The sequence below is a fragment of the Centroberyx gerrardi genome, chromosome 8, assembly GCF_048128805.1.
Source record: "Centroberyx gerrardi isolate f3 chromosome 8, fCenGer3.hap1.cur.20231027, whole genome shotgun sequence".
In the NCBI taxonomy this organism is placed as follows: Eukaryota; Metazoa; Chordata; class Actinopteri; order Beryciformes; family Berycidae; genus Centroberyx; species Centroberyx gerrardi.
Genome location: NC_136004.1, coordinates 20,398,670 through 20,424,332, shown reverse-complemented (window position 1 = coordinate 20,424,332; position 25,663 = coordinate 20,398,670). Strand labels below are relative to the sequence as shown.

At 42.0% G+C, this 25,663-nt stretch overlaps 1 protein-coding gene across 1 annotated transcript; it reads left to right on the top strand.

The window, feature by feature from the left end:
- The first annotated feature begins 1,350 nt into the window (after nt 1-1,350).
- Nucleotides 1,351-25,231, top strand: loxhd1b (lipoxygenase homology PLAT domains 1b). Its single transcript, XM_071894792.2, has 42 exons — nt 1,351-2,035; nt 3,214-3,328; nt 3,911-3,991; nt 4,233-4,417; nt 4,910-5,008; nt 5,160-5,308; nt 6,568-6,691; nt 7,237-7,346; nt 8,135-8,275; nt 8,394-8,529; nt 9,029-9,189; nt 9,285-9,371; nt 10,015-10,150; nt 10,310-10,464; nt 10,681-10,841; nt 11,607-11,683; nt 11,844-12,040; nt 13,295-13,487; nt 14,060-14,220; nt 14,374-14,695; nt 15,694-15,845; nt 16,777-16,910; nt 17,075-17,217; nt 17,429-17,533; nt 17,634-17,762; nt 17,882-18,046; nt 18,148-18,329; nt 18,416-18,532; nt 18,704-18,866; nt 19,265-19,419; nt 19,562-19,771; nt 19,911-20,037; nt 20,336-20,544; nt 20,779-20,964; nt 21,078-21,205; nt 21,308-21,425; nt 21,510-21,687; nt 22,147-22,332; nt 23,049-23,219; nt 23,393-23,525; nt 23,806-23,961; nt 24,751-25,231. Exons 1-42 carry the CDS (start codon nt 1,351-1,353, stop codon nt 25,229-25,231), a joined length of 7,203 nt encoding a protein of 2,400 aa, XP_071750893.2.
- Nucleotides 25,232-25,663: the final 432 nt, after the last annotated feature.

The following is a 25,663-nucleotide window of genomic DNA, read 5'->3' as shown; positions in this document are numbered from 1 at the left end:
GCTAGAGATTTTTGGAGTTTTGCCTTTTGTGTGTGTTTTTTGTTTTGAAAACATGTAAACAACTGCAAAAAATTGTAAGCTTTGGGGAAAAGTCATGAAAAAGGGAACAGGCTATCTACCAAATGTGAGTCTTTTTAATCTAAATGATACAACGAGTCTGTTTTTATTATTAAATGAGATGGTGCAAATAGGAATACATTTTGAATAGAATCCAGTATTCTGAAAATTCAAGGGAGATGCCTCCCTCTGTTGGCTGCAATGAAAACTACAAGCAAGGAGAGCCAAACAGAACCTGCAGAGGTTTTTGTTCCTCTTATTTGTCCGACAGTCATCCTAATTTTGATTTTGAAACAAAAGATCATGGCTGACAAACAACTCAAGTGACTGTATTCAGACAAATGTGACTGTGATGTTGTCTCTTTCTATGTGTTAATTTTGACTGAAACAGACACTACTATGATGCAGCCTCATACTAGATTTTTCTAGACGTTTTTGACAGAAATCACAGCATATGATCATTTCCCTTTGTTATATGAATTTACAGGATGTAAAGGCAGTCAGTTAAATTTTTTCTGTCCCTCCTCATGATTGAATGTGAACCATCTCTATCATCATGAAGAAGCAAACATAACAAATATGAATCCTTTAGATATTAACAGTTTATAGCCTTTCTTATGCACTGTTCCTGTCATAAGGTGATACAGAGGAGGAGTACGAGGTCTATCATGTTTGGACAGACAAGTTTGAGCTTGAGCAGTGTAGCAGGGAGGTCGTCCAACCAGAGGGCAAAAAGATAATTCTCCCCTTGATGGATTAAGAAAGTCTATCAAATCAAATAAAAAATCAAATAAGTGGGCCTATGTGTCTTCATTTTTCTGCACAGTATCACAGCCTCTTGTTGAAAGGCTGGTCAGTGTCAGATAGCCTTTTCTATGTCCCACTTTAAAAATAACTAGATGTATAGTGGCCTGTGTAGTCATATCATCCTTTTTATTTCGTAGTTTCAAACTTTAAAAGTGAGTTCAATACATTTGTGGATCAGAATGTTCTGGCAGCTCTTCGTTCCGAGGGAGGCTGTCTCCTCTGGTCGGGTGAGAACAAGGTGACAGTCATTTTTAATGAGGTCAGAGCATCTGCTGCTGCTGTAGGTGGGGGATGAGCAGCAGAGAGGGGCTTCCCCCCGGCCGCCTGTGAAGCACCAGTCTGTCAGCTCTTCTTCCCAGGAGTCCGCTCCACCAGCGACCCATCCTGCCAGCGGGTCACCGCTGTGGAGCCGCGGGTCAGTTTAATCAAGTTTCACCGGAACACGCGGGAATCGGTTACGGTTACAAGGTAGTAAATAAATTAAAGATGCCCACAAAAAAGAAAAAAACAAGACAAAGAGCAGAGGAGGAAACCAAAGATGTGGATGACGAGGACTCTGAGGATCAGGAGCCAAAGCCCAAGAAGAAAGGCAAGCAGGTAAGTGAGCCAGAGGATGCTGCAAGATTGAAGAAAAAGAAGAAGAAGAAATTTAAAGACAGTGATGAAGAGGGATACAATTCTGACACATCGGGGCCTGATGTGAAGAGCACCAAGAAAAAAGGGGGAAATAAAGGAAAGGTCAAGAATAAGAAGAAAACCAAAGAGAAGAGTGGGGATGAGTTGAGCACCGAGTCGCAGAGTGCAGATGATGAGGATAACAACAATGTCTCCAGAGGTAAAAAGAGAGCAGATAAGCTTCCTGATGTGATTGAGACCACAAAGAAAGGGACAAAGAAGAAGAAGTCCTCAGTCAAAGACAGTCAGGGGGACAAAATGGGAAAGGACAAAAAATCCAAGAAGGACTCGGATAAAGAGGATGAACCGCCGGCCGGGGATGAAGAAGAGGGGAAAAAGAAAAAGAAGAAGGGCAAGGATAGTGAGGAGGACACCAAGAAGGGAAAAGGCAAGAAGAAGAAGGTTGAAAACTACGTGGAAATCTATGAGAAAGAGCTTCGGAACTACGAGCCAGAAAAAGTTGAGAACTACGAGGATGAGTACCACAAGAAGAAAGGTAATGGAAAACTTTTTATTAATCTCTTTAACTAACCTCTAAAATGTGTAAAAGGCAAAGCAGCAAGACTCAAACACACTTGACAGAAAGGACATGTCATTATATCAGAAATTCAAAGACAATTGGAAGGCGGTATCGTCTTCAGAATGACATCTAACACCAAGAAAAGAAGTGAATTCTGATTGACTGCAATTACTGGATATAGAGTGGCTCCTGGAGTGAATGGGCATATTGTTTAGCATAGTTTTCTCTGTAACATTACACCAAGTGAAGTAGTATCCACCTATCACTAGGATGTTATCTCCAACCTACAGCTATATGACACCTGTCACTAATCTTTACAAGGGGGGTTTCACATCCTGATAAGGGCTAAAGTTCCTTTTTGGCTCTCACTGTACAGTCCAATGTCAAATATCCCGATGTAAAGCCATGCTGAACATTCATCTGATCTACACTGTTCCTTACATGGACACACATTGGCAGGCAGACACACACACACACACACACACACACACACACACACGCACACACACATACACACACATATACATATACATACACACACATCCTTGTACTTGTCCTTAATGAGGACCTTCCATTGACTACATTCATTCCCTAACTCCTAACCCTAATCCTAAACTAACTTTAACCTTAAACTTTAACCTAACCTAATCCTAATCCTGAAGAAAGAAAAATAAAGGCACTCTTTTTCTTTCAAAAAATAAAAAAATGCCTTTATTAGGGCGGCATACCAACAAGGAAATCTAAAAACTTATTAGCCACATTTGCGCGTTTTGGCTCAGCGCCTTCATCAGAATGTGATCGAGGCAACAAACCCAAACCTTAAACCTAATCCTCATTACCACCTTAACTCTAAATCCAAGTCCTAGCCCTAAACTAGCCACTGGAAGATGTGAAAACCGGCCCAAGTGACCTCGCTTCGCAAAAATGTCCTCACTCCAAAGGTGTGAAACTCAAACCGGTTCTCACAAGGATAGAAGTACAAGAACACACTCACACTTTATAAATGTCTTTCCCACTCTGCCTCCTTCCTCCCTCCCTCTCTTTCTCTCCCTCTCTCTCCCTCTCTCTCCTTCTCGCTCTCTCGCTCTGTAATCACACTGTACTCCCTTTTCTAACACACACCTCTCTTTTTGTCACGTCATGCAACCCTCCAGTGTACGAGGTGGTGACCATCACCGGAGATGAGAGAGGGGCAGGCACCGATGCCAATGTGTTTGTCACTCTGTTTGGAGAATATGGCATCACTCCCAAGGTGCATCTGGCCAGCAAGTGAGTCCCCTTCAAAGGCTATCAGAATGTGGAAAATAGAAAATGGGAAGCAAGTTTATTAAAATACACTGTATAAGCTAGGCCTCAATTTAAACGATCCAGTTGACATATAATTTATTCCTTTGTACTGAAACTTTGTCTTTTTTCTCCAATTCAACAGCACAGAGAAGAAGTATGTCTTGGTGTAGTGATGGTGGTGGTGGTGAGAAGAGGGCTGCTCAGTGTGTGCTGTGATTTTGGAGTTGATTTATTTACTATTTTTTTGTAAATAATTATGCATGACATGAATGCTGTATGATTTGCCAAATGTTGACCCAGCTTTTATGATTCAAAGTGCACCGGGAAAATGCAACATTTTGGAATTCATTGGAGTTATTGCATCACTTCTTAAACTTACTTTCTTGTTCCTGAGATTCAGTGCATGTATTTTGCACTTAGATAAATAAATAATAATGAAATTTGGGATGGTTCTAGCGTTACTCTCCCAAATGTCACGTACCCGTGTCTGAAACTGTTCCACAGCATGACACCTGTCCATCCTGTCTCACACTCAGATGATTTCTCACCGTTTTGTTATTTCAGGAGTCGAACGGCATTTGAAAGGTCCAAAACTGACGTATTCAGAATCAGAACACACAATGTTGGACCTATAAAGAAGATAAGGTATGTGTGAGTCCCACAACATTTCACCTGTCACCCCTGTACTTTCACTCAGACTGGAGAATATAATTTTTAGTGGTATTCAGACTAATACACTACAATTATGAAAAACTTTTCAATTCAGCCTATGCTAAATACTGCTGGCAAATTTCTATTCCTAGGTCGTCTTACTTCCCCTGTGTCAGTTTGACTGGGACACTGGGGACTAATTCATCTTGATACTGTCCTTCTCCTCCTCCTCCAGGATTGAGCATGACAACACGGGCCTGAACGCCAGCTGGTTCCTCGACAGAGTGGTGGTGACAGACGTGATCCGGCCGCACCTGAGGTTCTACTTTGCTTGCAACAACTGGCTCAGTAAAGTGGAGGGAGATAACCTGTTTGTCAGAGACCTGCTGGGCAGCATGGACCCCATGGACATTCCCAAATGTATGATATGTAGTATATCTTTATGAACACCTTATTATAGTTTAGTCTCAATATTGTGATACAGATTGGACACAGTTTATAAGATAAGCAGACTCTCAAGGGGTTGCAAGACCATTTATGGAATGTGAAACATATTACAGTATTTTCTTGTTCTTCATCTTTGTGACAAATCCCTGTTTTTGTGACAAACGCCTTTTTCTTGAGGAATTATGAATATTTTCAGGTGGGGTGTCTTCCCATAATTAATCAAGTAAATTAGCCTGAAAAGGGAAAATCAAAAAATCATCATCAGGTATCAAAGTTCATCTTTCTGATTGTTTACATCACAGGGTCGCAAGTAGGCATCACTTTATTTTGAAGGGCTGTGAGCCACAAAGGCTGAGAACCACTGTGATTAGACAGAGTGCAGAGCCGACTGCATCTTTTCAATGTTTACCAAGTTCCTGTTTTAAAATATTGCTATATTAAAACCTTTTGGTCTCAATTCTCTAGATAACAAGTATGTGGTGACTGTCTTCACCGCGGATATAAAAGGCAGTGGGACAGATGCAGACGTCTTCATCAATATCTTTGGGGAGTTTGGAGACACAGGTAAACAACACAGTCAGTTTTCTGGGACGCTACATGTTATCACACGTGTGATCCTGGAGTGAACTTGCTCCCAGGGTGAATACACATTTGATGCAATCGATTTAAACCAGGATTTGACCAATAGAATTTACATATTATTTCTTTATTTTAGGGGAGAGGTGTCTTGATAGTGACAAAGATAACTTTGAAAAGGGCACCGAGGACAAATTCACCATCGAAGCTCCAAACTTGGGCAAAGTGAGGAAGATCACCATTGGCCACAATAACAAAGGCTCCTCAGCAGGATGGTTTGTGGACAAGGTAAACGTTCATACACAATCTTAACAATATTTCAGTTGGAGGTTGCAGAAATGCAAAAAAAGTTATTTAAAATACATTACATCAATGCCTCTAAAAACTATTGCCACTCACCAGCATAGTCTCAAGATAGTTTAAGAAATATTATTTTAACATTTTGTTAGACCATGTGATGCTTCTTTGTCTTGGAACCAAACTGCCTGTCTTCCTGTACTTCTTCCTGCCCATGCTGCCTCTGGAGAGGTACTTAAGACATGTGATACTCTTCTTTCCTCTCTGTCTTCTCATCTGAGACTCGTGTCCCGACTCCTCCAACACATACAGTGTGTAGAACCAAGAGATGAGTCCGTTCAAACAGGCGCATGCATGCACAGGCCAATGCACGTACACACACACATGCACACACACACACACACACACACACACACACAGAGACACATGCACACACACATGCACGCACAGGACATGCACGCACAGGACATGACTGCTGTCATCCTACCCTGTCTGTAAAGGGAAACCATGCCCCATTAACGGATTGCCTTACCAGCAAATAGACAGATGAGTCTGTAGATTTGCTGATGACTGCAACACAGACTGACACCAAAGATCATCCTGATTGGCCGTAGCTGGACGGCAGTGACAAAAATATTGGATCACATGCTCTTCTGCATATAACAGAATCCACATGCTTTGTGTCCTCATGTAGAGTTCATACAAATGAAATCATGTGAATGTATTTGATTAATCAATTGATTTTATCAGAAGATATTGTTCTGTAACAAAATAATTTGAATCCTGGTTATTTGAATACTGTAAACTCTGAGATGAGAACTAAAACTTTATGATCCATAATATCACCAAAGGTTTTGTGCTCTCCATCTAGCTTTACCATTGTACACTTTCTGTAAACTTTATAAACTGTAATACCATACTTTGTCAAAAATGTCCCCTGAATACTGGAGTGTAAACCTAACATTTAACACACGTTTAACGTTAACCTCACTCAAAAAGGTTAATAAAAAAGACCACAAAACTAATTTTGGCGGATAATTTTCATAGCTGTATAAGGATTTTGATCCTTGCAACCTACAATGAGAGCCATCACACTAACCTCCTCTATTTCGAAGGACAATTGTCTTGCTCTAACAGTCCAGATTAGGTAGATTAGGTAGAGTTTTTAAACCTTATTGAGCTAGGCAAGTTGGCTAAAAATACCTTCTTATCTTTTTGATTTCTTAGTCTTCTTTTTCCTTTTTATGCAGGTGATTGTGGACGATCTGGGGAACAAAATAGTGTATGAGTTTCCAGTCGAACGCTGGTTTGCCATTGACGAGGATGATGGGAAGATCCAGAGGGACATTCTGGTGGGAGGGAGCCAGCCCACAGGTGATGAAGGAAAAATTGTGTATGACCCTGAAAAAAAAAGTACTGCTTTATTTTATAAGTATTGCTTCACACACATTTAATCCTACAATTTCTCAAAAAAAGAAAAGTCATGTCTATACCAATTTAAAACAAAGAGAAAACTGTGTTTATCTCAACAAACACTCCTTCAAGCAGTGGTGGCAAGGATGGAAATTAACAGGCTTTTTGGCTGTATCCTCAAATTATCTGCATTTGCCTCCATTCACACTCTGGTTATGGAGATAATTTTGCTCTAGCCTGATCTGAAAAATACTAGATACAGGCAGGAATTTATATTTCCAAGGAATGGAGAATGTAGCTGTTTCATACCTCCCGGTAATAGCTAAAGAGAAAAACGTGCTTTCTTCCCAGCTTGCCATATGATCATTAATTCTTAGGTCAGACTATCAATGTTTTGATCTGGCTGATTTTCCTGCTCAGCTCCTTTGGGAGTATGTGTGTGTTGTGAACCGCAGTGGCCCGCTGGCATAGTCTCTGATTGTCAGACATGTAACTGTACCCGGCAGGTATTGTGTACAATGTCCAGATTGTGACGGGGAACATCCGAGGTGCTGGGACCAACTCCAACATCCACATCGTGATGCACGGCTCCAAAGGCCAGAAGAACAGCGGCAAGGTAACAAGGAGAGAGAGATTGTCTGGATGAAACACAGAGGAGGTGAACACTCTACACTTCATTAAAAAGGGATTGTTGTAATAATAGTTTTTACTGGATAAGTGACATGACAACATGAGGTTTGTTAAAGCGGTAATCCGCAAGATTCTTTTTTTATTTCATTTTGGCGTCATCTTTGGTGCCAAGTAGTCATTGTTGTGGTGTTTTTTATTGCACTTCCCACCTGTCAATCAAACAGTGTGTGCAATACTGTGACGTCTTTTTCCTTGGATTTTCTGTTTGAGTTTCTGTGGTTTCATGGTGGCTATCGCTGCTCATGCAAACTACCCAGTTCTTCTTCTGTTTATTTCAAACAAACTGGAAACGTGAATTGCATCACTTCTTGTGTGCCAGAGCTGTTTGGTAAAGCCTTTCATGATGGTTGAATGAAGGTTGAATCAGTATTTTGGCCATAGAGAGTATCAAAATGGACATTTATTGATATATAAATGCCACAGATGATTTAACTAGCATGCGCATGGGTATTATAAGAGTAGTCAGAGTTTGGCTTTCATGTAACACAGCAGGCAAGGTTTTTTGGACATCGATTAAACCCATAAAAGTCATCAATGGAAACTTTCTTTTGAAATAAATTTCTTGGACACAGCTTGGTCTGTGTTTGTGAATTCCGTCCATTGAGTACAAATATCATTGATCCACCATTCTTTTCATTAAAACTCTTCTCGGTGCAGTTAGAACATTGATCGACCACCATTTTCATCAACTTTTCCTTGATGTTATTGATCTAGGTGTTTTTAGAAGGGGGGAAGTTTGAGCGGGCGCTGACAGACATCTTCAACGTTGAGATCGCCGCCCTCCTCAGCCCCCTCAGCAGGGTCACCATTGGACACGACAACGGAGGGGTCAGCGCTGGGTGGTACTGTGAGAAGGTACAATGCACACACACGCACACACACACACACACACACACACACATAATGATGCTGTCATTGATTGTGAATTGATTCAAGTTAATGTTGCTCGGTTGTTGTTTTGTCCTTGCCGCAGGTGGTGGTGTACTGTCCCTTCACTGGGATAGAGCAGACCTTCCCATGCAGCAAATGGCTGGATGAGAAAGAGGGAGATGGGCTGATAGAGAGAGAGCTCTATGAGATGGTCTCACTCAGGCAGAAGAGACAGAAGAGTAAGCTAAATGTCAATAAATTTGCCTATACATGAAGTTTAGAACAGCAGAGTGAACAGCAGTTGTAAACTCATCTGATTTGCAGTTTTAGCACTCTCATTTTTCCAAAAAATTTAAGCTAGACCTATGGAGATATGAGGGGAGACTGAGCCAAAACCCCCAAAAAACTTCCTCTGGTTCTCAAACATAGAGAAGCAATACTAGCAATAATAGGGGTGCATATTCATTACTCATTCTCTTTCCCCTCCCACATTTTCCAAGCCAGTCCTGGGATTGAAACTGGCGACCTTCTGGTCACAACCCGCTTCTGTAACCTCAAGGCTACTGCCACCCCCAGATGTATTTAGCCATCTGGGCACTGAGGGGAAGGGGAGGGGCTACTGTTACCTGTCGATTACAGTAAAAAAAAAAAAAAAGAATGATAAAGACACTAATAATTTGATTCAGGACATAATAAGCTGAGACAGCACTCCCATATCAATGATCTGGTTCTCCTCAGAGCACCCCTGGTCCCTGTGGATCTGGACGTCGGACCTGCCCAATGCGGGCAGCGATGCCGACATCTCCTTCCAGATCTATGGAGAGAGGGGCAAGTCAGACGAGATCAGACTGGACAACAAAACAGACAATTTTGAACAGGGCCAGGTGGACAGGTTTATGGTAAGAATCCCATGTTTTAATCTTGACAGATAATGTTGTTATTCTACATGTATGTGATAAACTGTGTTTATTTTAATTCTGACGTGGTCCCACAGGTTGAGCTGCCTGATCTGGGAAAATTGACCAAATTTCGCATCTGGCATGAGAAGAGAAATCCCTTCGCTGGTTGGCATCTCAGTAAGGTGAGTAAACACTACAGTCGAATATCGATGCCTTCCATCATGCCAGTCCTCAATTAGCTCTACCTTGAGTAATTTGTTTTGAAAAGCACTATACAAATAAAGATTATTATTATAATTAACTCACATGCTTCTCTGCCAGTGTTTTATTGACAATATATATTTGTTGTTGTGATTTTATATTAATCCTGTAAACTCTGTCTATAGATGCAGTTATAGGCCTTATAACATGATTATTACAGCCAAGCTTTGCACAGAGTATGAAACAAAAGTAGAGATTGTATGGTTTATCATAATATCAGATGCCATGCTAACTAACATAGAAATGTGGATAATAAGAGAATTTAGTATTCCCAATTCATAATGGTGATGTAATGGCAATAGCAGAACATCTCAGGTTCAAATATATCATTCAACTGGTAGAAGCAGATGTAGACCATGTGCATACAATTAACCTTGGATGAACATAAAGCTGTTGTAGTTACCTTTGAAACCACAAAAGAATAAAGTCAAGAGGATATTAAGTGAGTTCAGTCAGAGTTTAAACAGTTAAAGGAATTAAGCCTTATCTTAAAAGATCACTCAACCCTTAAACCCTGATCCCCTAAATCAAACAAGCTCTCTCGCGTTTTCCCTCTTTGATCAGGCAAGTGTAATGAAGACATTAACAAAGGAGAAGTATAAGTTTCCCTGTGAGCGCTGGCTGGACACTAACGAAGACGATAACGAGGTTGTGAGGGAGCTACCTGCCATTGGAGATCTAATCGCCGAACCACTGCCCTGTACGTACATGCACCTCCAGGCTAACTGTACTCACCTTCACGCAGAGACGTAAACTCACCAGAGTCCCTTAAACCACTTGTGCAGCCAAAATCTGCATTGCCATGTTGTATATAGAAATAAACAAAAAGCTGAATGGATGATGTTGTTCTGTTCTGCAGTGATAAAGTACAGAGTGACTGTATGCACGGGGAGCATCGGTGGAAGTGGCACAGATGCGTCCGTCTTTCTCAATCTGATTGGAGACCTGGGGGACACTGGGGACCGCCAGCTGGTCAACTGCAAAAACAACGTCAACAAGTTCGAGAAAGCAAATGTGGGTACATCCAGAAGACCAGTGTTAGAACTACTGTAACGTATCATCATGTCATACTGTATCAGCAGCACAAATATTGGAAGCATAATCACATTATTATATCTGGTAAGGCAAAAAAATGTCAGCAAGTCAGGTGTCAGCTTCACCACCAGCTCCTCTGTACATAAAAGAAGGCATTATAATGACGCGTCACTTGCCATCCCCTGTCTTTCTCAGATGGATGAGTTTATAATCGAGGCAGTGAACATCGGGCAGGTTCGCAGGGTGAGGATCGGACATGACGGCCGGGGTGGAGGCTGCGGCTGGTTCCTGGATAAAGTGGTTGTTAGGGAGGAGGGTCAGGCTGAGGCCCAGGCTGTAGAGTTCCCCTGCAACAGGTGAGTTATAGAGGAGGTTTATACAGAAAGTGAAGCATGTCGCAGTGAAAACCTTATATCTCCAATACGTCAACTTTTCAGGAACTAAGAAAAGCAACCTTGTTTTTAGGTTGATGGCAATGCATTTTTCAGTTTATCCAATGTGTTTTGAAAGGTTCATAGAATGAGGCTGAGGAGTGCTGATCTCCCCAAACGAACACTACAAGGCACACTTCTTTGTTGAAAAGGTTAAAAAGTCTTTAATATATGGGCTATGCCTATGACTGTATAGTTGTATAGTGCCTTGGACTATTCTTTTAGGGAGATCAGCCTTATACAAGCAATGAGCGTCATTCCCTCTTTTACCTGTTGGTGTTTTGAAAGGTTTTCATGAAGCCAAGGGTTATAGAAGTTTCTCTGCACATAGAGGTAACGTGATCCAGTGGTCTCCTTGTGCCATTGAGAGCCATGTGTATGCAGGTTTTTGTTCCAGCCAAACACTACACCAGGTGATTTCCTCTCTGGTTGAAGGTGTGCTAATGGTTGTAATTTCATTCCAACCAAACATTGTTATAGTGTTTTGTTGGAATGAAAACCTGCATACACATGGCTCTTGATGGTTGGAGACCACCGATGTAATCCTTCATTTTAAATTTTAAAACATGAATGTCACCAAAATTGAAGTTACAAGGTTTTCACCCGACAACCAGGATGTGCTGAACAGAACGACCAGAGGTGTGTTTTATGTAACAGATGAGATGACAATGTTTTCATTCACTGTACTAGGTGGCTTGACCGCAATGAGGATGATGGACAGATTGTTAGAGAGTTAGTGCCGTTCTCAAATGGGCAGCGTCTTTACAGTAAGTGAGAAGGGTCTTTTATGTGTGAGAGGTGGTTTTAGTAAGTGAAAGTCATCACTGTCCATCAGCACTATTCTGATGTTTTATTAAGTCATACATTTAAACTTGTTGCCTTCTGTAGATGGTGATGTTTTTGTGTGTGTGTGTGTGTGTGTGTCAGACACCAGCTATCATGTGGCGGTGAAGACAGGTAACATCCCTGGGGGCAGCTCGGACTCCAAGGTGTTCGTCAAGCTCTACGGGGAGAAAGGCGACACCAGTAAGATGATGCTGGTGGTCTCGGACAATAACCTGGGGAACTACTTTGAGACAGGCCGCATCGACGTCTTCGTTGTGGACACCTTTGATATTGGACAGGTGTGCTGGCTCAGCGGAGGTCAAAGAAGTCTGTTAAATGATCTCTGGTGGAAATGCTACTATGCTTTGAGCAAAAAGCTGCTGTAGGAGTTGCGGGTTCAACACTGCAGCTTCAGCCAGTGAGGAAGCTATAGTGACAGCTAGTAGGAATGACTGTTCGGATCAATTTTCAACAAGTAATTCAAGTGGCTTCTCACAGCCTAAAATTAACTGGTGGCTTCTGGTGTCTATCTTTAATGTGGCCTGCATAGCACTAACACTGCAAGGGTTAGGGGGTTCAGTTCATAGTGGTGCTGGGCTTTGGATAAACCAAATGATAAATATTATGTTAATGCATTCAAGTAATTATATTGTAGAGCAGTAGCACAACAGTCAGTAGGTTAGATAAGCACTTAATTCATTTTAACAGTGTTTCTTAAAGCAATATTCTTTTAATATGACCGCCATGAAAACCAGAATATAAACTAATCACCAAGATTGGATGCAGCTGGACGAGTTTGTAGCGTTCAGATTTTTACTTCCCATTCATTTGAATGAGGCCACGAAACTAGACTGAAAACTGACATTCAAGACGTTCGTGAACAGATTCAACAACAGATCCCCCTACTGTGATTTTCAATTGACTGCTGGTCCAACATTTTAGAACATAATTTCGCCAAATAGCATTTTTATTGATAGAAGAAAACATAGCGGAGAGATACCATTTAGGAGAGATAGTTCCTGTTTGGGAGACCGAATCTACTTTTATTTTTAGATACTAATTTTAGTGTAAAGCAAGAATAGAAATGCAAAATGACAACGGACCCAATACTGCTTTATTGTCTTAAAAGCAGGATATGTTATTGACTTGTTAAATGTAAGTTTTCAGGCTATTTTCTTGGCTTCATTCAAATGAATGGGAAGTAAAAATCAGAACGCTACAAACTCGTCCAGCTGCATCTGGTGATTAGTTTATATTATGGTTTTCATGGTGGTCAAGTGCCAAATAACCCTTATGTTAAAACAAAGTGGAATATTGCTTTAAGCTATGGGTCCCAACACAAAAATGGGTCGTACATGTATTTTTAGACAGACCCTAAATAATTACAGTACTCAGGATGTTTTCATCAGACTGGGTCCCAGGGCGAGGCTAAATTAATCAAATATAGAGCCTGGACAGAAAAGGTCCAGGATGTGGACATGATTAGAAAGAGGTGTGAGGAACGCCTTGTGTTTATCAAATTAGAATATTATGCTCCATTAATTTCACTGCAGATCAACCGTCTGATGATTGGCCATACCAACGAGGGCATGCGTGCCGGCTGGTTCTTGGACAGCGTTCAGATTATGGTCCCAGTCCATGGTAAAAACTACATGTTCCCCAGTCACCGCTGGCTTTGCAAGGATGAGGCTGATGGCAAGACAGAGGTGGAGCTTTACCCCAGTGAGATCCTGGACATGGAACAACGTAGGCTACACACACATACACACACACACACACACTCACACACCATCATGAGAATCTGCACACTCATACACATGCATCTGCAGTTAAATGCTATTGGCCCTGAATGTATCTCAACACAAATTCAGCAGTCTCTTGGAACAAATAACGTCAAGGCTGCATATTAAAAATTAAGTTTAAACCTTGAGCAACTTTCCAAAAAGCCAGTTCAGTTATGTTTCGTCCAACTAAGGAATATTGCCAAAAAATAGTGTTATTATTGTTATTAAAATTTCATTTATTTTCCCTCACTGTTGCTGTTTCTTGCCATGTTTTCTTTTAGGGATTCTTTGTTAAGCACTTTGTAACTTCTGTTTTGAAAAGTGCTATATAAATGAAGTTTACTATTATGTACATGCACACACAAACACACACACACACACACACACACACACACACACACACACACACAGGTATGAGCCTATGCACGCACACGCATGCTCTCTCTTTCTCTTACCCTCTCTCTCTCTCCCTCTTTCACACACACACACACACACACACACGCATGACCACTAATAAAACCACTTGTTTTGCAGTGATTAACTATGAGGTAACAGTCGTAACTGGAGATGTGACATATTCTGGGACCAATGCCAGAGTGTTCATCCAGATCTACGGGGACAAGGGGAAGACCGAGGTTCTCACCCTCGAAAGCAGATCCAACAACTTTGAGCGGAACACCACCGAAATATTCAAGGTATCAAAGCTTGGATTTCATATTTCCATTGGCTCCAAAATACAACTGAATACCAAAGAAGACGTTACAGTTTGAGCAGAAACATTGCAATACCAGAAAGAGATAGTGTGTCACAGTAAGGCAGCTTTCTTCCCTCTCCTCACTGTTTCTCAGTTAGAGGCAGGAGATGTGGGGAAGGTTTTCAAGATCCGCATCGGTCACGACGGGTCGGGGATCGGATCCGGCTGGTTCCTGGAGACGGTGGATGTCAAGCATCTAATCATGTCTCTGGTGCCCAAGGAGAAGAAAAAGGAGGACAAGAAAAAGAAGAAGAAAAAGAAGAAGGACGAGGACGACGAGGACGAGGAGGGCGGAGAGGAGATGCAGGAAGTGGTGCTGACTTACCATTTCCCCTGCTCGCGCTGGCTGGCCGGGGGGGAGGAGGACGGGGAGCTGGTGGTGGAGCTGCTGCCTGAGGAGGCAGAGGACCTGGAAGGTACAGAGCAAAGAACCAGTGATATAGCACTAACTGAGGAGGTGGGTATAATACTGCACCTGTTCAGAGAAAGAGTTTGGTACTCTCTGTATACCTAAGCAGAGGTCCTGGGAAAAACAGTGTATCTGTAAAAGGCTTCAAATATTAGAGTTCATTTGGGAGCGCTTGATTTCACTTCCCTGGCACTTGAACAGCCTCAGAAGTAGCAACCTAACTCATACTAAAGCATGTACCAAGCACCCATGACCCATGACTGATTCTAAGTCTATCCTATCCTGACGATATGCTTATCTCACAACACGATTCGATACGCGATATGGGCTTCACAATTCAATACAACCACGATACAATGTAATAAATACAAGTTCAATGACAACAAAGTCTGACTGTGCAGAATTATTTTTATTTCTGAGCCACAAATCTTTCTAGCGATGGCATTGGCTTGGTAGAATGTAAACGACAATTTACAAATGTTATTACAAAGTACAAGTAATATAATTTGGATGGAGAGCTTGTGAAATTGTGATGGGAAAGCCGTCTCATTTGTCATTACTACAGCAGAGTAAAATGGAGCTAATATTGTGATAAATTTTTCTGCCCCACAATACATATTGTCACATTTTCGTATTGTGATATATTGAATTTCGATACACCATCTCATCCCTACTCTCCATTGTATGTTGTCCGATAAAAATACAAATACCACGAAAACAATCTCAGAAATTGAGGTAAAATCACAAAATATTTAACCAAGCAATTCCATTTTTTTTTTAAAACAAATACCAACTAGTGTGTTTATATGTACACACACATATAAATATAATTTGTCATTTACTCCGTTTTTATTCTGTTCTTTTATATCTGGCACACAAGATCTTTTAGCTCATGTTGATTCGGCAGGCAAGCACAGTTTGATCTGACACAATTCCCTGATGTCCTGGCCTACATAGGACAGGTTAAAGAGGTGTTAGTAATTCATCCCTTGTATTGTCTGACAGTGAACACCTATGAAGTGAGCGTCTTCACTGGTGACATGCTGGGTGCCGGGACCGACGCCAACGTCTACATTAATATTTATGGAGAAAACGGGGACACCGGAGAGCGCTATCTCAAGAACTCTGGCAAACTCAACAAATTTGAGAGGGGGCAGGTACGATAGGCTAAACAGACAGACAAACACTACTTTATAAATCAGCCATAAAATACAAAGGTATCCAGTGAATGAGGTTAAATGAGGTATAATTGCAAGAGATGAACACTGGGAAAAAACAAAGTAAGAATTTCTCTTTTTGAAAGCCATAATATGTTATAACTATTTTACACTGGTTGACAATTTTACAATTATTCTTCCATTATCAACTGAATTCTTGAACAATAAAACAGCCAAAATACCCGCAAGTCATTGGGTCATTGACAAGGATAGAAATGTACTTTTTTGAGCCTGAAGCGGGGAAACTAAATTTTTCATTTTGTGGCTCAGGCTGTACAATTTCAGGAACCACCGGCTTAGAAGGGTATCCCATCGGAAATTAACAAGCAGTTAGTCAAAGACTCAAGCACTTCCACGCAATATGAGCCCTCCACCAGGCTGTAGGTGGGAGTGTATTCTGGTAGGATTACAAGCTCTCCTGCAGGCGAGCCAGCTGTGATGGAGAGGAGCTGGAAGGAGTCCTCTGAGTCATTGAACCTGTCCTACTTTTACTCATCACTTAATTAATTCAAACCGGTGAATTATTCATCTCAACATTACACCTGGCTCTGTAGGAACACCGAACTCGCGTCCACAGACAATTAGTTTTATTTCTTCCCTCAGATCAAACGTAACAGTAGCCTGTTGTGATTAAAGGAGGGGAGGTTTTGAAGTGTTTGCATACAGAGAAACCATAGATTTATTATTTTCCCTATAGAAATCAAAGAGTGCAGTCAGCCACAGCAAAGGAAAAAGTCAAACTAAAGGAATAACTCACTGGATATACAATACTGTTATTACAATCCTGAAAAGTGATATATTCAGACAGTTTTAGTGACAAAAAGACAACCAGAAGTATTGCCTGCCTATCTCAAATTGCTGTATTTTGCAGGATGATGATTTCACCTTAACAGCTGTTGATCTGGGCCCTCTAAAGAAGCTACGTATCCGTCACGACAACAGCCAATCACATTCATCCTGGTACCTGGATCGTGTGGAGATAGTGGACAAAAAGGAAGATACAACGTAAGTCGAGCTAACATGCATGGGCTGCATTAACTGTATTCTGAGTGTATGCGCTTAAAATGATAGCACACAATTCTTTTATATAATTACATAACTAACAATGATACGGTACCACATTGTCTTTGAATTAGAGTCTTGATCAAATGTGTTCCTTGGGGTTGTAGGTACTATTTCCCATGTAACCGCTGGCTGGCAGTGGATGAGGATGATGGGCAGGTAGCGAGGGAGCTGGTGCCGGTGGACGAGGCCTTCATGAAGAAGGATGACGACGAGGGGACAGGAGCCACTCTGGGGCTCGAGCAGAAATGTAACACAGTTTTCAAAGCTGGCTCATATTTTAGTAGAGGCATGGGATAAAAAAAAAAAAAAGAGGCCCCGATCAAGTATTGATCTAAGCACATACAGATGTAGAGCTCAGTGGAAAGACGAGTGCAAGAGGGACTCATGTATTGGTGCGAAAATGAAGAGGAAAGCGATTTTAAAGCAATTTTTGATGGCTTGTTTGATCTATTTTACAGCCATGTCCACCACATATACTCTCAGAGTAAAAACTGGGGAAAAGAAGTACGCCGGAACTGACGCCAACGTCTTTGCCATCCTGTTCGGTGAAAATGACAACACAGGTGAGATAACTCAAAAGCATCCTTACGTTGTTGTGATGGCCTCTTGGTATCCTGCATGAGATCTCTCTAATTTGAATTTAATTTGTCATGTCCTTCACAGGGATCATCAACCTAAAGGCGTGTAAGAAATATAAGAATAAGTTTGAGCAGGGAATGATCAATGAGTTCATTGTGGAGGCGGTGGACCTGGGAGAACTGGAGAAGCTACGAATGGGCCACGACAGCTCGGGTGAGAGGGGAAGACGGGGCTCTACTGACCTGAAGATCTACTGAAAACAAACAGCTGCAGTCATGAGCAGCGTGAATTGTATGAATCAGAATAACACGTGACTGGTGTCCTGCTCTCAGGGGGTTCACCTGGCTGGTTCTTGGACTGGGTAGAGATCGACGCCGTCTCACAGGGTCAGAGACTGCGCTTCCCATGCGGCCGCTGGTTGGATAGAGGAGAAGATGACGGGGCAACAGTGAGGGACCTCTATCCCGCAGAGTTACAGACTGAACTCTACATGCCGTGTGAGTGACTGAGCGAAAAATATTGTGGAATTGTATATCGCATTTACATATTACATCATACTCATAACAAAAAAACTTCACATTTTCCTCTGTCTTTTCAGTCGTGCCTTATGAGATAAAGATATACACCAGCGATGTGTTTGGTGCGGGGACGGACGCCGATGTGTTCATCGTGCTGTACGGGCGGAAGGGCGTCTGCACACAGCAGAAACACCTGTGTGTCAACAAGAGAGAGAGGCGGCTGTTCTTTGAGAGGGGAGCTGAGGATATGTTTATTGTGGAGGTGAGCGTGTGGATTTTGACTTTGTATAATTTGGGATAGAAGGCAGGGATTGCACATGCAGTGAACTGTGTGTTGTCCTCCCCAAGTTGGAGGACGTTGGAGACGTTATAGAGAAGATCAGGATAGGACACGACAACAGGGGCTCCAACCCAGGATGGCACCTTGACAGAGCGGAGATCAGACGACAGCTCAGAAAAGGAAAGGTACTAAAAACCCACTTGAGTTTACAGTTACATAAGTACATCATTAAGAGGTTTTTTTTCTTGTCCATGCCCTCATTAAATCATTAACAGATGAATAATTTATCAGTTAGATATATTTTCCCGCAAACAATAAAAAGGAAGACACAACTGAACCCGACTGTTTTACGGCAGGGTTCGGAGACGACCATCTTCCCGTGCGAGCGCTGGCTGGCCCGGTCTGAGGATGACGGGGAGACGGTGAGAGAGCTGGTCCCCTCTGAAATCATCACTGAGAAACTCCTCAGGGACGGGACGCTTAAACGGAATGAGACTGAGGTGGAAGACGCCCTGGAAAGTAGGTTTCCCTAGTAGTAGTAGGATTAAAAGTAGGGTCTAATCTATATGTGACCCAATGTGGAAAAACAGGCCCATTGTGGGAGGTTGTTTTTTTTGTTTCATATTTGCATTCAGAGCTTTAAAATTGTTTTATTTTAGTTATGTTATAGGGGTAATTAAGTTATTTTGTTTGAAATATCAACTATGGAACAAACAAGTGGATTTGATCAAACTTTTTCTGATGTAAAATCAATGTCCTGTAAAGTTAGAAGAGCCTGGTTTCATATCTTATTTGTAGTTTGTAGACCACATCATACACAGGAACTTATTATACTGCATGAACACACACATGCTGTACACCCCAGTTGGATTGTAAGCCACTGGATTCATCATTATTAACATTTTGTTCCATCACAGCTCACACATACAAGGTGTCTGTGCGGACGGGTGATATGTACAGAGCGGGAACTGACGCCAACGTCTTTCTCACCATCTACGGAGACCTGGGAGACACAGGCGAGCGCAAACTCAGCAAGTCTGAGACCAACGGCAACAAGTTTGAGAGAGGAGAGGTACGCGAGAAAGAAAAGAAGAAAGAGAGAAGAGAGAAAAATGTGACATTTATCCTAAGATATTTGATAACTGACAACCTTGTGCCGCTTTATCCAAATGTGTCATGCTCTTATAGTCATAAATATTCTCTCTGCCTCTCAGGTGGACAAGTTCACTATTGAGGCTGTGGACCTGGGCCAAGTGTATAAGATACGTATTCGCCACGACGACTCTGTGATAGGGGCTGACTGGAACCTGGACCAGGTAGAGGTGCTGGATGAGGAAACAGAAGAGGTGTACATGTTCCTGTGTGAGCGCTGGCTGTCAAAGAAGAAAGAGGACAAACGCATAGAGAGGACCTTCTTTGTCAAGGTTTGTAAAGCTTGGATTAAAATACTGCCGCTTTGCACAGTATTAGTTGTTTGTTCTTCATTATTTTTTTATTCAGATTTCAATTAGCTGGGCATAAGGAAGAATTGAACACTTTCTTTGTGTTATGTGTCCCGTTCAGGGATATGAGGGGGAGAGACACAGTGATCCAAACTCCAAGAAGATTGCCCAGGCCAAACTGGGGCTGGACAGAAATGCCAACAAGAAGAAAAAGAAGAAAAAGGTGGCAGTTGTAGAGGAAGGTCCAAGTAAGGCAACAAAGTTGTTTTTCATGTTTCTGAGGGCAGGGTAGGCTAGTTATTTAATGACTTGATTAGTGAATAGTATGCTTTCTTGTGGCAAAGAGCCATAAACATGTTGGAAACTTGTGAATTCAAAATTTCATGTCAGGTTTACCAGTTTGCAGCTTAGTGTATGGCTTTGAAAAAAGGAAAAAACAAGCAACTACTGCCCCAGGGATAGATAAGATTCCACTCAATTGAGTTAAACTGAACTGAACTGAAATGAAATGAAAAGTCCTTTACCAGACCCTTATGTTCCACCCAGTCATCCCCTATCACTTCACTTTGTCCACGGGGATCGACCGTGATGCCAGCACTACAGCCAGGGTCTATGTCATCATCCTGGGACCCAACGACGTCGAGACAGACCGGCTGTGGCTGGACCTGCCGGAGGGGAAGAAGAGCTTCGCAGCCGGCACCATGGAGAACTTTGTGTGCTATGGAACGGACGTGGGAGAGATCAAGAGGGTGGAAGTGAGAGTCTGGGATTGTTTCTGTTACTAAATGTGTGGAACTGTCTCCTTGCCTCAAAACCTTTTCATTTGCACTGATGTTGAAAATTGAATTAAAGCCATTCTCGAACAGCAATAATCAATCCTAGGTCAAAATAAAATAAAATAAAATATCAATTCTCAGTTTGCATTTTCTGTCCATCTTCCTTCCCACATTTCTCTTCTCTCTCCTCTCTCCTCTCCCTCTCTCCCTCAGCTTGGCCATAACGGTGTCACACCAGAGAGCTGCTGGTTGGTGGAAGAGCTGTCGGTTGCCGTGCCAACCAAAGGTATCAAGTACATGTTCCAGTGTAAGTGCTGGCTGGCTAAAGACAGAGGAGATGGTCTCACTGTCAGACTGTTCAATGTGCTGGACTCCAGCACGATCAATATTATCCGCAAGGTGAGAAACACCAGCTTTCGCCAAAATATGATATCTTATATGATAACTTTAAAATGTTGGAAAACATTCAGTTGATTTGTCATATAAAGATGGAATGTGTCTCTTCCTTATAGGTCATCTATGAGACCACAGTTGTCACAGGTGACACCCAGTATGCAGGGACTGACACCAACATCTTCCTGACTGTATATGGAGCCAATGGGAGCACAGAGGAGATGCTGCTGCCCAAGAACGCAGACAGGTCAGCCTGTTACTGACCTGTCCTGATTTTGTGGATAATTCGACCCATCTCAAATCTAAATCTGTTAAAATGCAATGTTAAACATATATTATTTCAATCTAGGTTTGAAAGGGGCCAAGAAGACACATTCAACCTGGAGATAGATGACATTGCTCCACTGAAGAAGATCAGACTTCGGATTGATGGCACTGGAAGTCGCCCCGACTGGTTTCTTGACAAGGTTAGTATACAGACAGATACTAATGTTGGTCTGTTTCATCGTCTAACAGCTGAAATGTGGTAAATGCCTCAATAAATACTTCAGGTCGTGATGCGGAACCTAACCACCGAGGAAGTGTATTCGTTTACCTATGAGAACTGGCTGTCGAAGACTAAGGGGCCAAAGAGGGTGAAGCTGTGTGAGCTGGCAGCTGTGGTGGATGAGGAGGAGATGGTGGAGAAAACTACCTACACCATCCAAGTCCAGACCGGCGATCTCGGAGGTGGGCCTCGCCAGTTTTATATAGTATAGTAACAGTCGTATGAGGGTTGTTAGAGTAATGGGAAACATTTCAGCTGCAAAGTACATAGTAATGAGTCTTGACTTTACTTGATGAGTTGTTTTCATTGTTTTTATTATCTCAGGTATGAGTCTGACTGAAACAGACTCATGTTGCTTGTATGTTTGATTTATAAAATAAGATTGACCATCTCTGATCATGACGACGAAGGAGAAAATAGGTTTTGGGCATCTTTCAGCAGTTTACACGTACAAAAATATTGATAAATGAGGCCCAGTTTATACTTTTCATTTAGGGCCCCGAGTTGTTCCTGATCCAAGTTCAACAAGCCTATTACTATTGATTAGCCTATCCTAGTTTGTCACAGTAGTGTCCATGCAGCACTATTAGGCAATCTAAAGATCTGTTTTTATTAGTAACTGACTGTCTCTGCCATCCCAGGTGCCGGTACCGATGCCAATGTATTCTTTATGGCGTTTGGGGAGTATGGAGACACTGGGACACTTCCTCTGAGGGACAGCAGCAACAGGAACAAGTTTGAGCGTAAAATGAAAGACGTGTTCACGTTCCCCGACATGCTCAGTGTGGGAGAGCTGTCCAAGATCCGAGTGTGGCACGACAACAAAGGTGAGGAGGATATCGGCAACTAAGATGATCTTTGTTTACTGAATTACAGCAGATAGAGATGGTCTTGGTGCTAGATATCTGTTGAAATTCAAGTCACATTCAGAGCAGTCTGATACAGAGAGGATACCTGCACACTGGGTGTCAGAGAGGCGATGCATGAATAAGACTTCAGTAGCATTTTGTACAGCACTTGTACAGAAGGGATCACCGACTATTTTCAACATCTGATACACTACCAGTCAAAGGTTTGGACACACCTGATTGAATGTACTATGTTCTTCATTATCTTAAAGCCATTTTGATCTAAAGGCTTATGCTTAAATGCTTGAAAGTTGCTTCTTAGACAAATATAAATAGTGAAGTTGATGCTATGTATGAATTTCTTTCCAAAGCCTTTCTTTGCCTTTCCATCAAGGCAAAGGGTGGCTACTTTAAAGAATCTAAAATATAAAATAGTTTTGATTTGTTGAAGACATTATTGGTCACTGCATAATTCCATTTGTGTTATTTCATAGTTTTGATGTCTCTGCTGTTATTCTAAAATGAGGAAAATAGTAAAAAAAAAAGAAATGTGGAGTGTCTAAACTTTTGACTAGTCGTGTATGTAAAAGAGTAGAGCAGTAAAATACAGATCATGAAATAAAAAAAACAGCAAATTGCTGTATAGAAGAAATAAAACCATACTGGAATGTGTTGCCCCTACTGTGCGCATGCAGGCCCCGCTCCAGGTTGGTACCTAGAGTACATCGACCTGAAGGACGAGACCATGGACCAGGTCTTCAGGTTCCCCTGCGACCGCTGGTTGGCTAAGAACGAGGACGACGGGCAGATCATGAGAGAGCTGGCCTGTGCCAACAATGACTCTGTAGACCTCAATGACAAAACCAGTTAGTAAAAATGGAAGTCTGTGGGCATAATTACAAGCTATCTAATTGTCAGTGATTAACTGCGATAGTCACTTGCACCCATTTACAACCATTTGCCAGATGTGAAATGATTATAGTGCAACAATCTTTCTCTCTCTCTCTCTCTTTCTCTCTCTCTCTCTGCACTGTCATAGAATATGAAATTTCCACAACAACTGCTAACACAGACGATGCTGACACCACGGAGAATGCTTGGATTGTGCTGGAAGGGAAGAAATCCCGTTCCAAGGAGTTTGTTCTGGAGAATAAGAAAAAGAAGTTCTTATGGTAGGTCCTCAAAGAGAGTCTAGGTGCCTTGGCTCGCTGTAAAACCCTATTATGTGTCCTCATATAATCTTCTCTCTTTCACATGTTTTGTTTTTCTACCCTCTTTTATCTCGTAGCTGCACTTTCTGTTCTGCAAGTCTCTGCTCTCAGGAGAGTTAAAGCCCATGAGACACAGAAAAAGAAAAACACTCTGGCAGAAGACCAGTGAATTTACCGACTTAGGGTTCAGTAAAAAATCAAAGGCAGTAGAAACTCTGCTTGTGGTTTTGTCTCTTTGCAGTGGCGCCACCGACACGTTTGAGTTTTCGTCCAAGCACGTGGGCGCGATCGCCGGCATCTGCATCGGCCACATCACTAAAGACAGCAAGAAGGTGAAGGGTGAAGCTTTCTGGCACGTCATGGAGGTGGTGGTGACCGAGAAGGAGATGGGAAACAAGTGAGTGAAGATTGGAGTCTCATTTGACCAATTTATCTTACATAAAATGACACTGATGGGCATGTTGATACTGTTGATGTGGTCCTCCATCCGTGTAATTTGGAAAGTGACCCCAGGACTGTGCATAATGTTTTCACGGTAACCATTCAAATTACAGGCCATTAATTATGTAGTAATGACTGGAAATGACTAAGTAATATCCAAGTAAAATATATGTAATAACTAGTTATAGCATTAGAATGACTGGTAATTACTGATTAATATACAAGTAAAAAAAAAGTTGCTTTTACCAGCAGTTATATTAGGCAAGTGGCACTACCACACACTTTTGAAAACTAAGCTGGTTCAAAAAGGAAGAAACACACTATCTGTCTTGATTTATCTTCCATTCATTACAGAAGGTGACGACACTTGTGCAGAAACAATCAGTGTTTTTTCATTAGATTTTCATTTGCTCATAATGCAGAATACATATTGTAATATTTTATATATTTTAGAGAAGACATACCAATACTATGTACAATATTCACATAGGCATACAAACATACTCCATAGTAACTCTACACAAATAACAACAGAAAGCAATAGAAAGCTAGAATGGGCCTAGCCTGGTAAAAGCAGCTTTATTTAATTGTATATTACTCAGTTATTCTAATGCTATAAAGAATTGTTACATCTATTTTACTTAGATATTACATAGTTATTTCCAGTCATTACTTAATGGCCTGTAATTTAAAGGGTTACTGTTTTCACCTACCATTCATTCCTCCACCCTTCCCTCCTGTCCAGGTATTTCTTCAACTGCGATGCACAGATTCCCCTGGCAGCCAAAAAGGACCAATTTCAGACATTCGAGTGCTACAAGTCCATCGAGAGCTTCGCAAGCAAAGTCCGCAACCTGGTCCCCGTCAAGTATGAGATCATCGTCATCACCGGGGACGTCAAAGGGTCGGGCACGGACGCCAACGTCTTCATCACCATTTACGGCGTCAACGGCGACTCGGGCATGCGCCAGCTCCGGCAGAAGTTCCGAAACCTTTTTGAGCGGGGGCGGACGGACCGCTTCGTTCTGGAGATGCTGGACCTCGGGGAGCTGCTGAGGGTCAAAGTGGAGCACGACAACGGCCGCTCCAACTCTGGGTGGTACTGCGAGTGTGTTGAAGTGACTAATACAGCCAACTCGGTGACCACCATCTTCCAGTGCGGGAAGTGGCTGGACGCTAACAAGGCCGACGGGCAGATTCAGCGAGTCCTCTACCCCAGGTATTAGGAGACGCATGAAGCAGGTGGTGGATGAGCATTTCTTCAGAGAGACTTTTTGGTTGGTTCTGTTTTGTACGACATGTTATGTGAGCTTTGTGAGAAGATAGATTAAAATTAACGGAACTGGATGGAACTTAATCTCAAGTTTAAAGGATAATACCAGTGTTTTTTGCAGTTTGTGCCAATCGCCTAGGTCGCCCCTCTCCTTTACATCATTCCTGCTGGTGTCTGCACACAGTCAGCGTAGTTGGAGATATCAGAGCTTGTTTTCCTACCTTCAGAAAACAGCCGTTTGCTGCCATTCATATAGTATGAAAAAACTTGCCTGAGCTTGATGATCCATCATAGTAAACATGAAGTCTTAATTTGGTTTTGTCAATGTTTGTCTGTTTTATCGTTACTTTATTGTGTCCGAGTTGAGTGTTTTCATATCTGACAC

Bases quoted from the DNA above. Each gene is read 5' to 3' on its own strand.
- loxhd1b (XM_071894792.2), top strand. From the start codon at position 1,351: ATGCCCACAAAAAAGAAAAAAACAAGACAAAGAGCAGAGGAGGAAACC. The intron at 10,842-11,606 runs GTGAGTTATAGA...TCACTGTACTAG, and splicing joins GTAGAGTTCCCCTGCAACAG to GTGGCTTGACCGCAATGAGG. The intron at 14,221-14,373 runs GTATCAAAGCTT...ACTGTTTCTCAG, and splicing joins ACACCACCGAAATATTCAAG to TTAGAGGCAGGAGATGTGGG.